Source organism: Spinacia oleracea, chromosome 3 (genome assembly GCF_020520425.1).
Source record: "Spinacia oleracea cultivar Varoflay chromosome 3, BTI_SOV_V1, whole genome shotgun sequence".
Taxonomy (NCBI): Eukaryota; Viridiplantae; Streptophyta; class Magnoliopsida; order Caryophyllales; family Amaranthaceae; genus Spinacia; species Spinacia oleracea.
Genome location: NC_079489.1, coordinates 30,077,678 through 30,092,092, shown reverse-complemented (window position 1 = coordinate 30,092,092; position 14,415 = coordinate 30,077,678). Strand labels below are relative to the sequence as shown.

Genomic DNA, 14,415 nt, shown 5'->3' with positions numbered 1-14,415 from the left:
GTTCAAGTGCTTAACTAATTATATTGATTGCTTAAATAATTGGTTTTATTGCTTAACTAATTAGTTTCAATTAGTGGCGGATCTAGAAATAGTACTAAGTGGGGTCACTATTAAAAAATTAATGAAAAATTAATTAAATTAGGTAATTTTTAAAACGAATTAGTCGAAAACTAACTAAAATTATGCAAAAAATTTTGGCCAAGTGGGGTCAAGTAACCCCACTTCCCATACACTGGATCCGTCACTGGTTTTAAAGTTTAACTAATTGGTTCAATTGTTTAACTTATATGACACCAAAACAATCTTTCGTGTAAGACCGCCTTTTATAAAAATTTGTCAAAAAATATTCAAGTCTCTCTTCTAAGAGTCTTCTTTTCATGTGTGTCTAGTAAAAGTTGGGCCAAGGATTACTCGAAGTCTAAAACACAATTAGACTTGACTCTTCATTCTCTCTCCTCTATAGGAGTTACTTGGAGAACCCGAATAAACATGCTACTTTGCATTATACATCGAGTGGTATAAATAATCTTGGAGAAATAAGGCGCATTTAAGAATTATAGTTATGCAACTTTAAATCAACAATGTCATGAGAATATGAGATTATGGTGAGTGAAAGGATGTCCAAGCTTGTTACTCAGATCTTGTAAATTCAATTTGCAGTGACGACCAACTCAGTAATTTGCCCCAAAAAAAAAAAAAAAAAACTCAATAGTTGACCAGTTAACTCCACAACCCCTGTAGAAATTTCGAACAGCAGCTCTATTAATTGTGTAAATGTCCAACTAATTATTATCAAGGAAATGAATAGTATGATTGTTCAATAAACATCGCCAACAGATAAATGCTCCTTCAAACTTACATCTTCAACTTTACATCATAAACCTTTTAATGGTATAGTACAACGGATAGTGGTGGTTAACTGCAATTTACGATGTCTTACTACACAATTTACAATAGATTACATAATGAACAAAATCACTTATTAAAAAATAGAGCCTCTTCACCGCGATCAAAGAGCAAGAATATCTTGATGCCGATGAATATATGAAGACATACATATATATATACTGAGGAATACATTGGCTTACCCGTTACAAAAGAATTACAGCTCCCAAAATGAAATCTCAGATCCGCAAAATTTTCCTCCCAGCTCCAGTCAACAAAGCTTTCCTTACAACTCCTGTCTGAAGTCCACAAATCACGGCTACTGTTCCTCCTATAAGAACCCATTTCCAGTCTATGATGCCCAGATTTCTACATGTACGAGGATCTAAACATTGATTCTGCTCGTCTTGAGCAGATTCTCCAGTATCCCCTTCAAAGGAAATCTTTGTAGTAATGCTTGCCATCACAGCACACCTTGAAAGAGATATCTCTGATATCCGAGAATTTTGATAAGCTCTCATGCCAGCATGTAATTTCTTCACAGTTCCCCACATTCCATGCCTCACACCCAACTTCGCCACATCTTTAGGGATGCCCATGTCCTCATAATGAACCAAACTTACTTCACAGGCAGTCATTTGTCCATCTCTAAGAGACTTTGCTGCAATTTTCACCATCAAAAAATCATCGACAAAGCTGCATAACATAAATGTGATAATATCGACAAGACTCTGCATAAAATAAGATACCAGACTACCAAGAAGGCTGGATGCACTAACCAGGCCTTATAACCCAACTAGAAAAATAACGCTCTACACGCCTTGGCTTATCACGCTTGGGCAACCTTGGATATGGGACCCCCTACAAATTTGCATTAAGCAAGTTGATATCAATAATTGAACTTTATCACTTGACGGATATTTCCCGTTCCAGGCATGTGATTCAAGTTGAGAATAACCAATGTATCATTCTCCAAACAAATAAATAACAAAATGTACACAAGGGATCGAATGTTATGCAGGGTAGAAGGTATTTTTTCTGCGTGACTTATGAATCCCCACATTTGTGGGGCTATGAAAGGTTTGCAAGTGCAGCAAAGTACCTAAATCCAGACACACCAGAGAATGAAGGATACATGGACTCAAAATCAAAGATATCAAAACCTACATAACAACTACTCCATTAAGGTCCCTTGGACGAATCACTCAAGTCGAAACCACCTTTTTTCGAGGGAATTTCAAAACAACTTGATCTTGCAAGAAAGAGAAATCCCACGCCAAGAGAACCACTCTTTTTAGATACTTCCCCAGTGGCTTAGTTATAATGGAGAAACCAAATTTGAAAATAAATCTTTCTCACTGTTGTTGTTATAGGTTGCTAGATGCTTCACAAGCAATTTTCAAGTTTCAAAAACAGTGAAACACGTCTACCCTCCTGATTCCGTGTTGTAGGCGCCAGGTTTTCTCACACCATCTTGAGGTGGCTTGAGGGGTGCACATCGACTCACATTCTGGTGCTACCGCTTCTCAGCCTTGAGAAAGAGAAATCTCGAGCATGATTTCTCTACCCAAGCATGAGGAGAAAAAACAAAGTTGTTTCACAATAGTTATCATGCATGGTAGAGTTTTCCCACTCAGAAATCAAAATGGACTCCAAGAGATGTTCCCCAGCAAAGAACATATATATATATATATATATATATATATATATATATATATATATATATATATATATATTTTAAAGACGTTCCAGGACTGACGATCAAGAAGGTAACAAGAGATACAGTAGGCTGTCACATATAGAGCTTTAGCATAAAGGAGACGTTTGAAGGTAACAGCAAAGAAAGAAGACCATTTTGAAGGAAATCTTAATGAAATGGAAGTATGTCATTGTATACTTCTAATCTCAAGATGGAAAATATTCACCACATTTTCCAATTCCCAACCATATGTTCCAGTTCCACAAAAAAGACTCTCTATACACAACGGAATCTTAGTACAGGTAAGACAGCTTATGGCCACAACATGAATGGTGTTATTCTTCAATAAATTCTGAAATCTATTATCTGAAAGACTATTGAGCAGATCTTGCAGCATTTGTAGCAGAAATGCTTAATTAAGGGGTGAAGACATGAACCAATGAAAGTATGAAACACACCTCTTTAAGACAAACCTAAAAGGGGTTGGAAGGAAAAGAAGTCCCATAATCCGGGTCACCATATCTTCAAATCGACACAAACTTTTTTCGACATTGTTTTATAATATTGTCACATTGCATGTGTTCTTTCCACATAGAACGCCTTTCCTCCACTGTGTCAACGCAATAGTACTGTTAATCAAAAAGTATTGGATAGGCCATACCTTTGTAATGCAGTAATAACCTTTTCCAGCCTCCCATATTCTCCGACCAATAATATATTCCCGGTCACTACAGAAAAAGGGGAACTACACATACAAGACATCAGTTTAAAATCCGGTCTCTCTTGAAATTAGAGTTTTCGGCAATGAAATATTTAAATCAATAAAGAATCAAAAGAAAACAGACCTTTTTGATCCAGTGGACAATCATTGTTCCTGTATGCGAGCAATCCTCTAATATCTTGAAATATGTAAGCATAGGATCCCATTTAGGACGAAACTCATCATCCCAGAAAAAATCTCTCACCAACTCAGCAGTTGTATCCTCAAATATAGTTCGACTGCGATATATTGTTGGGGCATTCTGACAAATATCAAACAGTTAAACAGATTCACATCTTGGATCTTACTTCATAAAGGAAATAAATAAAAAAAATTGTGCAAGCAACTCAAAGGAAAAGAAATGACTTTTTTAGACTTACGGTGTGTTTAGATAGCAAGATAAAAGGGAAAGGAAGCGGAGGAGAAAGAAAGTGAGGGGGAAGGTGAGCTCCATTTTCCTTCCAAATCTCTCCAATTTTGAAGGGATAATGCATAATAGGGAGGGGGCCTAGGTCATAAAGATCTTTCTTTACATTAAATTATTCATGAAACGAAAAATTTAAATGAAATCAGGGAGGTGTTCTTCTATAAGACATGTCCATTAATGATGTAATTTCTACCTCCGGCTCGTGACGCCATGCTTGGTATGACATGTTTGACGTTGTGCGCTCCATCAAACTTTGCCACGGAAATTCTCCGTCCTTTTCCTCAAGAATATGCAAGAGGTGTTCTAAGTCATTCTCGCTGACAACATCATGTTCAATCTCTGAATCTCCAACAGTTGCATCATTACTGCAATTTAAGACAATAAAATAGAGGAATGAACAACATCATTTTAACAAGTTCCATCTAAAACACCAATTTTAACAATAAAAAGTTATTCGAAACAGGTGTACATAAATGCTCTGAATGGTAATCTACTCCATACATTACAATAATAACAATTTCAGGTTATACTTTCAAAAAAATTAGCACTTAATAATAACCACAATAACATAACCATTACACCAAGGTGAAAGAACAACCATCTTCAAATCTACATCATAGAGAGAACCTAAATAAATAAGAAATACGGAGTATATTGATTTCCATCTTCTTAAAGATTAAGAAAAGTCCTAATTCTTTAGCTTGTTGACTAGCAGCGACCTCCTATAACACCTACACCAGAAGAAGACAAAAGGAGCAGTAGAGATGTGGCCAAAACTCATTGAGGAAGCAAGAGACAAGAGCAGCCAGAGGAGACAATGTAATGTAGTGGGATGGTAGTGCAACTGTGTTTTGCAAATAAAAGGGGGAAGGGCATTTAGCAATCTTCATTGTGTTTTGTGTATAAACAATTGAGACTTGTGACCTAAAGCCCCTAACTTTTGGAGACTTGCAAGTTGCTAAACTATAACCAAGCTATTTTTTGAGCTTAACTTCAATTAATCTAAGCAAGTAATCTTCCTGTCTATACTTGTTACGAAGTATTTGACAGCAGATTTATAAGTTTGTTACACTTAACAGTCATGGTCTCCTGCAACATCCAACGCATAGAGGCAGTAGAGGAGGGGATCAACACCAGGTATTATGGTGTTGAAAACAACATCCAAAACGTTATGGCTACGCAGTGGCAGAGGGCATCGCTCCCTTGCAGAGGTCACTAGCGTAGCAGTTCAAGGCCGCCGGTTAAGAGGAGGCAAGGAAAATCGCGGAGGTAGTGGAAATTTCCACAGTGAGGCTTGAAGGGAGGACCGATAGGTTCCGAGAAGAACAGGTAAACCATGGCGCCTCTCAAGAGAAACCAAGACAAATATCAAGAGGAGATGCATACCTTTATGAACGCGAGGAAGGATCCTAAAACACAAGTTGATTCATCCACCTTGACAACCACCACTCCAAGGTGGGGGCACAGTCTGAGAACCAGAAGAGAGAAGTGGAGTACGAAGTGGAAAACCATGTTTTTAAAGAGGATGGCTCTTTGAAGAAAATGGCAATCATGGAAGGAATGGAGGCAATTGGAAGTACAGGAGGTTAGATTTGCCACGAAAGTGACCCGACTAGGTGGATTTGGGGGAAGGGGGGGGGGAGATGAGGGAAGTTCTTTGATATCTACCGTCTCTCCGAGGAAGAGAAGCTCAAGGTCGCGGTGGTCTCAGTGGAAGGGAATACTGGAAGGGAATACTTTGAGGGGTTTCAATTTGAGAATCACCGGCGACCCATAAAGGGGTGGAGAGATTTGAAAGGTAGGGCGGTGTTGGAGTTCCGCTCTTTCAACGCCGGAACACTTCATGAAAAGTGGCTTGCTACCAAGGTAGCACCGATACGGATACGGGAACGGATACGGGTACGGATACGGGGACGGAAAACGGCAAAACCAAAATTTCTAAAAACGGGTGCGGCATGGATACGGCAAAAAAAAAAAAAAAAAAAGAAATATATATATATATATATATATATATATATATTACTTAAATATATTACTAGTAACTAATGATAAAAATTACGAAGTACATTGTAACTCAGTATAAAGTTTCTACTGAGATGGGTGGTGGCCCCCAATAAATAAAAAAACTAAAAGCTACAAAGTATTTAAAATTGTTTAAATAATAATAATAAATAAGAAGAGTGACCTTTAGACCACTTTCTTTAATTCACTACTCCTTCAATATTTTGGATGTACTAAAGATACCAGTGCACTTTTTGACGCACCCTATTTTATTTTCACTCACCTTCTTTTCTCTCTCCTCCTTCAATCCACCGACAAGCAGCGACCACCTTCTTTTCTCTCTCTCTCCTCCTTCAGTCCACCGATCACCGACCACCGACCACCTTCTTTTCTTCTTTTCTCTCTCCTCCTTCAATCCACCGACCACGGCAATCCACCGAACCGGCAAGTCGAAGCCTCGAAGGATCCGAGAACTTAAGAAGAAGGCCGGAAAAGAGAACGACCGGCAAGGAGAAACGGCCGGCGGCGACGAACACCCGCTACCCCAAGTCGCCAACGGTCCAGGTGAGAGAATTTGCCTCAATTTGGGGATTTTGAAAAATAAACCCTAATTTATGAATTTGGGCTAACATAATACTCTGGGTACGTGATTTCAAGCCCGAATACGTCCCCACCCGTCCCCAAAAATGAATCCAACCGTACCCATTTCCTACCCGCGTACCCACTATTTAGATTCGGCCCGGGGACGTATTTGGGGCGTACCCGTCCCGTACCCGTACCCGGTACGGGATTCGGCACCCGGGCAACGTACCCGTGCTTCATAGCTTGCTACTGCACAAACAACCACGGTGGTGGGGTTCGCCGGAAACTTATTGAACTCGTTGCACCATTGGAAGACATTCCAGAGAGCTAGTTGATGGTTCAATTTATTAATAGGCTCAAAGAGGAGTTTAAATCAAGTTGTTAAACCTATTAAATTTAGAGCAAGCCATGGAATTAGTTGTAAGGGTAAAAGAGAGAAATCGGGTTAGCATTAGCTTAAGGAAAGGTCCAAATTGGTCCAACCCAAAACCTAGGACTTTTTGTTTATTCCACCGAAGTCCAATAGCCAACCCATGCCCAACTAACACAACAACTCCAACACTTCTCCAACAGTCAGGTCCAGATTTGAAGGATCTCGTTCCAACGGGTTGGCGGGTCTTCAAGCTTCAAACAACCCACCTAGATAAACAGCTTCATGTGGGGGAGTGGGTGAGATGAAACATTTGACTGAAAAGGAGGACTTAGGCCTCCGTGCCTGGTGCGACGCGAGGTGGGGCATCGGCCACCGTTGTCAGACGAAAGAACTTAGTGTGCTCTTGGTGGCTAAGGAGGAGAATAAAGAGTGACTTCGCAGAGGAGGTCCGAGAAAAAGAAGCTCCAACCGAGATCTCTTTATGCTCCGTGGTGGGGATGACGATCCCGAAAACTTTAAAACTCCAGGGTAACGGTAGATCTAGAGGGGACTCACAATGTTGAGTCCCTCAAAGCGGTGAAGGAACTCGGGATTTCAATGGCAGAATCACTTGGTTTTAGGGTGGCTTTAGAAATAGAGAGGCGGTCGACACTAGAATATGTAACGAGATGCGACTCTGACTAGAGGATGGTGTAGAAGTGGTGGATGACTTTTTGCCACTAGAATTGGGCAATTCCAATGTCACCTTAGGGGTGCAGGATAAAAAAAGGGGAACTGACAACGAATTGGAAGACCCAAGTCATGTGTTTCCGAATGAACGGAGAAGCAGTAACCTTAAGAGAGTATCCCTCTTTATCCCGTTCTCATATTTCTTTGAAGGCTATGATCGGGTACTCCAGAAAGAAGACATAGGGGTATTGGTAGAGATAAACTAGTTAGAGGATAAAAGGTTGAAATACGGGGAGAACACCACTGCAAGAGTTCTTGAAGGCGGTAATCGAAGAGTTCGGTGGAGAATTTTAAGAACCGAAATGGCCGCCATCACCGCCGTGACTTGAACACGTTATCATCCTACGAGAGGGTAACAATCCGATAAGTGTTCACCCTTATCGGCACCCTCAATTTTAAAAGGATGAAATAGAAAAATTAATTAGAGAGCTGAGATAATCCGCCCCTCCACTAGCCCATTTTCGAGTCCCATTTTCTGGTGAAAAAAAAGGATGGTTCTTGGAGGCTTTGCATAGAATATCGCGCGTTAACAAGGAGACCATACAACACAAATATCCCAGTGATAGATGAGCTAATGGATGAGCTTCAAGGAATAGTTATGCTTTCTAAACTCGATTTAAAATCGGAATACCACTGCATATTGGTTCGAGACAAAGACACGCACAAGACTATTTTCCGAACTAATGTGGGCCACTATGAGTTCCAAGTCGTGCCCATCCGGTTGACGAACACCTCAACAATGTTTCAATCCCTGATGAACGATGATGAACGATGTTTTCTGGCTATTCCTGCTAGGTTCGTACTTGTCTTTTTTAATGATATTCTTGTTTATAGTAGATGTCAGGAGGATCATGTGGTACATTTGAAATTGTTTTTGGAGAAGATGAATGAGCATTTGTTACAAATTGGAAAAAATGTGAGTTTGGGAAAGAAGAAGTGGCTTACCTGGGTCACATCATTTCCGATAAAGGAGGGGCAGTGGACCAAGATAAAATAAAGGCCATTGTTGAGTGGTCCAGACCTCATAATTTGTGTGAATTAAAGGGGGTTTTCATGCTGACGAGGTATTACTGTAATTTTGAGGCCAATTATGCTCGTGTTGCTCACCCTTTGACGGACCCGTTAAGGGAAGACAATTTTTGGTGGACCGAAGAAGCTACAGTGGCATTTGAGAGATTAAAAGGGACTATGGTAGAAGCACCGGTCTTTGTGAATTGTGATGCAACCCTTTGTGGTGGAAACTGATGCGTATCAACCGATAGGATTTTGCAATCGTATACAAAGAGTTTGGGCCCGTGACAAGTCCATATACGAGAAAAAATTAATTGTTGTGACAAAGTTGCTAGATGAAAATAATTGTATCGTTCAAATAACTAATACATTGTGTGTTATACAGGACCGAGTGACGAGGCAGCTGATTGGAGTGGGTGAACGCGAAGATGGACTTTTCTTTTTCCGAGGTGTACCTAAAGCTAGCTGTTGGTGGTGGGAGATCAATGGAATTGTGGCAAAAGCAGTTAGGACATCCGTCGGAGAAAGTACTTTAGAAGGTTCCTAATGTGAGTATTTCTGGTGGTTTGAATAAAGATGGTTGTGATGTGTGCTATCGCGCAAAGCAACCTAGGAAAAAAAATTCGGTTAGTAGTAGTAGAGCTAGTAGAATTTTTGAACTCGTTCATTGTGATTTGTGGGGTCCTCATAGGACTCGTTCCTCCTGTGGGTCGCATTATTTTTTTGACAATTGTCGATGACTTTTCACGAGAAGTTTGGGTTTATTTGCTGTTTAATAAATTAGAGGTTGAATTTTCCTTTATGAATTTTGTGGCTTTGGTGGAACGACAATTTGATCAAAACATAAAGCGAGTTCGTAGTGATAATGGAACTAAGTTTAAATGCTTGAACAATTATTTTGTGAAAAATGGCATTGTTTTTGAGACCTCGTGTGTGGGTACACCGCAAAAAAATGATCGAGTGGAACGTAACATAGACATATATTGAATGTAGCACGTGCTTTACGTTTTCAGGGACATTTGCCAATGAAATTTTGGGTGGAATGTGTGATGGCGACATGTTACTTAATTAATCGTACGCCTTCGAGTGTGCTTAATTTTAAAACACCACACGAGTGTTTGTTTGGCACAGAACCTGGTTTAAGTAATTTACGAGTGATGGGGTGTTTATATTATGCACACAATCAAAAATCAAAAGGGAACAAATTTGGTAGTAGGAGTCGAGTTTGCATCTTTCTTGGTTATCCATTTTCTAAAAAGGGATGGTTGCTATATGATTTAGAGAAAACGGAATTACTTGTTTCACCTAATGTTGATTTCTATGAACATGTTTTTCCTACGGCTGGAAGAAATATGGACGATGGCTCCAATGTAGTATCAGGTAATGAGGATTTATTTTGTGATGATTTTGATGAAGCAATGAATAATGGGGACCATGTGAATATTGGTGAGCAACATACACCTGTTGTCACTTGTAGTGAAGAGGTGCGGACAGCAGTGATTCCAAACTCCCACTATCGTGATTTTATCACGCATACAGTTGTGAAAAAGAAAAGTTCATTTGAAAATTCGTCCCCTTCATCAGCTCCCTCAGATACTCCTTATCCTATTTCACATTTTGTTTCTTGTTAACGATTTTCAAATGATTACAAAAAATATGTAGCAGCTATTAGTGCAGGAAATCCACCTAAAACTTTTAGAGAACCGTAAAACATAAATTCGAGCATTAGAAGATCAATGAACTTGGGTATTGCAAGAGTTTCCTCCCGGGAAGAAAGCTCTAGGCAGCCAGTGATATATACAGAGAAAAGAAATGAGAAAGGGAATTTAAAGAGACCGAAAGCGAGACTTGTGATATTTGGAAATCATCAGATGGAGGGTATTGACTATAATGAGACTTTCGCTCTTGTTGCTAAGATGGTGACAGTTCGAACATTCATGGTTGTTGCGGCAATCAAGAATTGAGAAGTTCATCAAATGGATGTTCACAATGCATTTTTGCGCGGCAATCTGGAAGAGGAAGTTTACATAAGGATACCTCGAGTTTGAGAAAATAGAACAAAAGTATGGTGTGCAGAATGAAAAAGTCGTTATACGGCCTGAAGTAGGCCCCTAGGTGTTGGTTTGCTAAACTGACGACGGCATTGAAGAGTTATGCCTTCAAACAGTCATATTTTGATTATTCTTTGTTACATTATCTCGGGGTAAAATCCAGATCAATGTTCTTGTTTATGTGGACGATATGATTATTGCCGGTAATGATAAAGTGGCTTTTGAGATATTTAAGGATTATCTTGGAAAATGCTTTAAGATGAAGGACCTAGGAACGTTAAGGTATTTCCTTGGGCTGGAAGTGGCGCGAAGTAAGGAGGGGATTTTTATGTGCCAACGAAAGTATGCGTTGGATATAATATCTGAGAAGGGGTTGTTGGGGTCAAAACCTGCAGAACTTCCCATGGAGCAAAATCACAAATTGGCATTGGCTAATGGAAAATTGCTCGAGAATGCAGAGGGCGGTTAGTGGGTCGTCTTATCTATCTTGGTGTGACTAGACCAGATTTGGCAAATCTTATTCAGTTCACATTTTGTATCAGTTTATGCAAAATCCAGGGGAAGAACATTGAGAGGCTGCATTACGAGTTGTTCAATATTTGAAGAAGAATTCGGGACAAGGTATATTGTTGAGAGCGGGTAGTGAGTTGAGTTTGGTGGGGTGGTGTGACTTGGATTGGGCTAGTTGCCCGTTGACACGAAGGTCGCTGAGTGGATGGTTTGTGCTACTTGGTTATTCCCCTATCTTCTGGAAAACGAAGAAGCAACAAACTGTGTCACGATCGTCGGCGTAAACAGAATATCGTTCGATGGCGTCTATTACTTGTGAGTTGAAGTGGTTAAAGCAATTGCTTGGGAATTTAGGATGTCAACAAAAAAGGGGATGAGACTATATTGTGACAGTCAGTTAGCTTTGTATATTTGCATAAAATCCTGTTTTCATGAGCGAACTAAACATGTAGAAGACGATTGTCATTTTATTAGAGATGCGATCGTAGAGGGTTTAATTGACCCATCGTATGTGTCTACGAAGGATCAGTTGGCAGACATGTTTACAAAGACGTTGGGAAAGTCGAAGTTCGAGTTTTTGTTGGACAAGTTGGGCGTTCGGAATTTACACGTTCCAACTTGAGGGGGTGTTACGAGATATATATTTTACATTTTTATAATTAGTAGATTTTGTGATACATTATACTCCCTCTGTCCCAGATTAGTTGTTACACTTTCCTTTTTCGTCCGTCCCATTTTAGTTGTTACATTTCTAAATTAGGAATGACCCTACAATTATTATATTGTCTCTCTCTTCCCACTAAATTCTTTTTTTTCCCCACACCCTCTCTCATTCAATTAAAAAAATACCCCACTAACTCCTATCATGTCTACTTTTTCAATAAAATAACAATTGATAACCAAACAACCACTTATCACCTAAAACTATGTGCAAAGGTAAGTGTAACAACTAATCTGGGACGGAAGGAGTATACATTATTATAGGAGATGTTAAAGGAGAGTTTAGAAGATTATTGTTAGGAGATTATTGTTAGGACATGCTTTACAATATATGATATATAAATGTTGAGATTAGGAAAGCTAATGAAAGGTTTCCTAATATTATGCGTAGCTTCCCTGCTGTGCAAGAATTTGTAACATTATAAATACTTTGCCATATTCAATAAGAAAGGGAGAGAAAGTGGAGGAGAATTTCTTATCAGGAAACCTTTCCCCGCATCGCGGACACAATATAATGGTGTTTGGGCTCACCTCTACCTCATTATTAGGCCACTAACCATACACATAGCCCTAGTAAGTGAATACATGACCATTAATGTGACTGTGATTGCGATTGCATCCGAGGTTTCAAAAGGTCATTAGCTAAGATCTACAAGATTAATTTGTGTGTTGCACCGAAAACCAAGTATCTTTTATTCCGGGTGTCCTTAGCCATTTAATAAGGAAAACGTTAAATGTAGACTTAAGGGCAATGGATCGGAAGCAAAAAGTATTGGTAGTAAACATTTAATAACTCTAGACGTCACACGATTGTATTACAAATTCAAAACTTACTTGATACTCCGTATCATTTAGGGATACAAATTCAATCCCTATAAATAGTGATCCGGAAAAGGAGTTTTGAAATGAAGGTCAATTCTTTCTCTATTCCATAATATAGGAGGAAGGCCACAATTTCAATTAAGTATACTCTAAAAAGATCTCCTTCTATTCCATAAAAATGTTCAAATTTCTACTTTTTACGTTGCCAATGCACATTTTGTATCATTTATATCTCTAGTTAAACATTAACCAAAGAATATAAAATTTTGATATTATTAAAGTACTCAGTGAGACGAATCACACAAGACTTCACATGAATATGTCTTTGTTATGTATTTGACATAATTTATAAGATTATCTTCAATTGTGAATGGTGTCAAAATTCTAAATTGGAACATCATTATCCTTATGGAACGGGGGAGTATAACACCAGTTTAAACCCTTTTTCTATGTCTTGTCATCGACTCATTTAACCTAAACGAATTGATCTAAACTCAGGTGCAATCAACATACTCCGCAATAACAGTCAACATGATCTAAACTCTAAAAGTACCTCCAAAACACATAGATAAACGGCCGCAGTGACGAACATGGAACTTTAGAGGTATTGCAACCAAATAGCAGTATATGTAACCAAACACCACATCCAAAACAGATGGTTACTATCTTAACTAGAACTATCATAGACAGTTTGACCAGAACTCCGAAATTTTAATTAATTAAAATGAATTAAGAACATAATAAAAGATTCCTAGTTAAAAGAAATACAAAAAGATAAACTTACTGAGTAATCTCGCGCCCTAAATCAGATATTGATTGAGAGGATGATGCATCAGGAGTAGCAGATTGTTTCGCATTTCCCGACCAAAGAGTACGAAGAACAGAGAAAGCAGACAGCGCGGTAAACGCGAGCCAAAGCCGGCGAGCGCCGAAGCCAGGCGGGGCAGCAGCAGTCCATAAGAAACGGAGTTTGCTGCGAAATCCAAGGAATACGAGCCCAGTCCACCGCGGACGCCATGACCAGCCGATGAGCAAGCCGATCATTACAGCGAGCCAAATCGGGACTGTGCACAGTAAAATGTCGACAAATGGTTCGACGATTGCGGGTTGTTTAATGAACTCGAAGAGATCATGAAGGTTGATTCCGGACTCCATCGGAGCTCAGGAAGAGTGAAGGTGAAGAAAGGAGAAAATTTGGAAAATTGAGGGGGTTTTTTTATTAGTTGTTGGACATTGTTTGCTGATGATCGGCCAATTGGATATGGGGGGAGAGAGGGAAAGAGGGGGAAGGTCAAACTGCAGTTCTTCCTGGGTTTTTCTGTTTTTGTTGTTTAGGCTTTATTTGGTTGGGAGGAATCGGAAGGAAAAGAAAAGAGAGCGATTTCTTTTAATATTGTTTAAAGAACGTCAACTTCTCAAAATACGCCAGTTTTTAACTTAATTTTCACCATACCATCCACGTCAGCATTAAAATCGATTTTTTTTTTAACAAAGCGACACTAAACCGCTATCTCAGGTAGCGGTTGACTTAAGTAAACCGCTATCTGAGATAGCGGTTTATATGAGATAGCGGTTTATAATCACTATTTATAAATGGCAAAAAAAAAAATAAGCGCGTCAGGTAGGGGTCAAACCTATGACCTTCTGCTTAGGAAACAAATGCTCTATCCATTGAGCTTCAGACGCTGATGTTGATAAGTTAAATTTGGTTATGTTTATAATTAATATTAAGAAATGGTAAAAAAGAAATAAGCGCGCTATGTAGGGATTGAACCCACGACCCTCTACTTAGAAACACACTCTATCCACCACTGAGCTACAGACGCAATTGATGTAACAAAAGGT

At 39.2% G+C, this 14,415-nt stretch overlaps 1 protein-coding gene across 1 annotated transcript; it reads right to left on the bottom strand.

Moving 5' to 3' along the window:
* Positions 1–766: 766 nt before the first annotated feature.
* Positions 767–13,900, bottom strand: LOC110788811 (uncharacterized). Its single transcript, XM_021993448.2, has 6 exons — positions 13,355–13,900; positions 3,965–4,136; positions 3,430–3,606; positions 3,246–3,329; positions 1,665–1,746; positions 767–1,546 (listed from the first exon to the last, which is right to left on the bottom strand). Exons 1-6 carry the CDS (start codon positions 13,723–13,725, stop codon positions 1,125–1,127), a joined length of 1,308 nt encoding a protein of 435 aa, XP_021849140.1. The 5' UTR covers positions 13,726–13,900; the 3' UTR covers positions 767–1,124.
* Between the last annotated feature and the right edge of the window lie 515 nt (positions 13,901–14,415).

Excerpts from the sequence above, each read along its gene's own strand:
- LOC110788811 (XM_021993448.2), bottom strand. The coding sequence starts at position 13,725 with ATGGAGTCCGGAATCAACCTTCATGATCTCTTCGAGTTCATTAAACAA. Across the intron at positions 3,607-3,964 it reads CATGGCGTCACGAGCCGGAG|AATGCCCCAACAATATATCG; the intron begins GTAGAAATTACA and ends GATATTTGTCAG. Across the intron at positions 3,330-3,429 it reads TTGTCCACTGGATCAAAAAG|TTCCCCTTTTTCTGTAGTGA; the intron begins GTCTGTTTTCTT and ends TTGTATGTGTAG.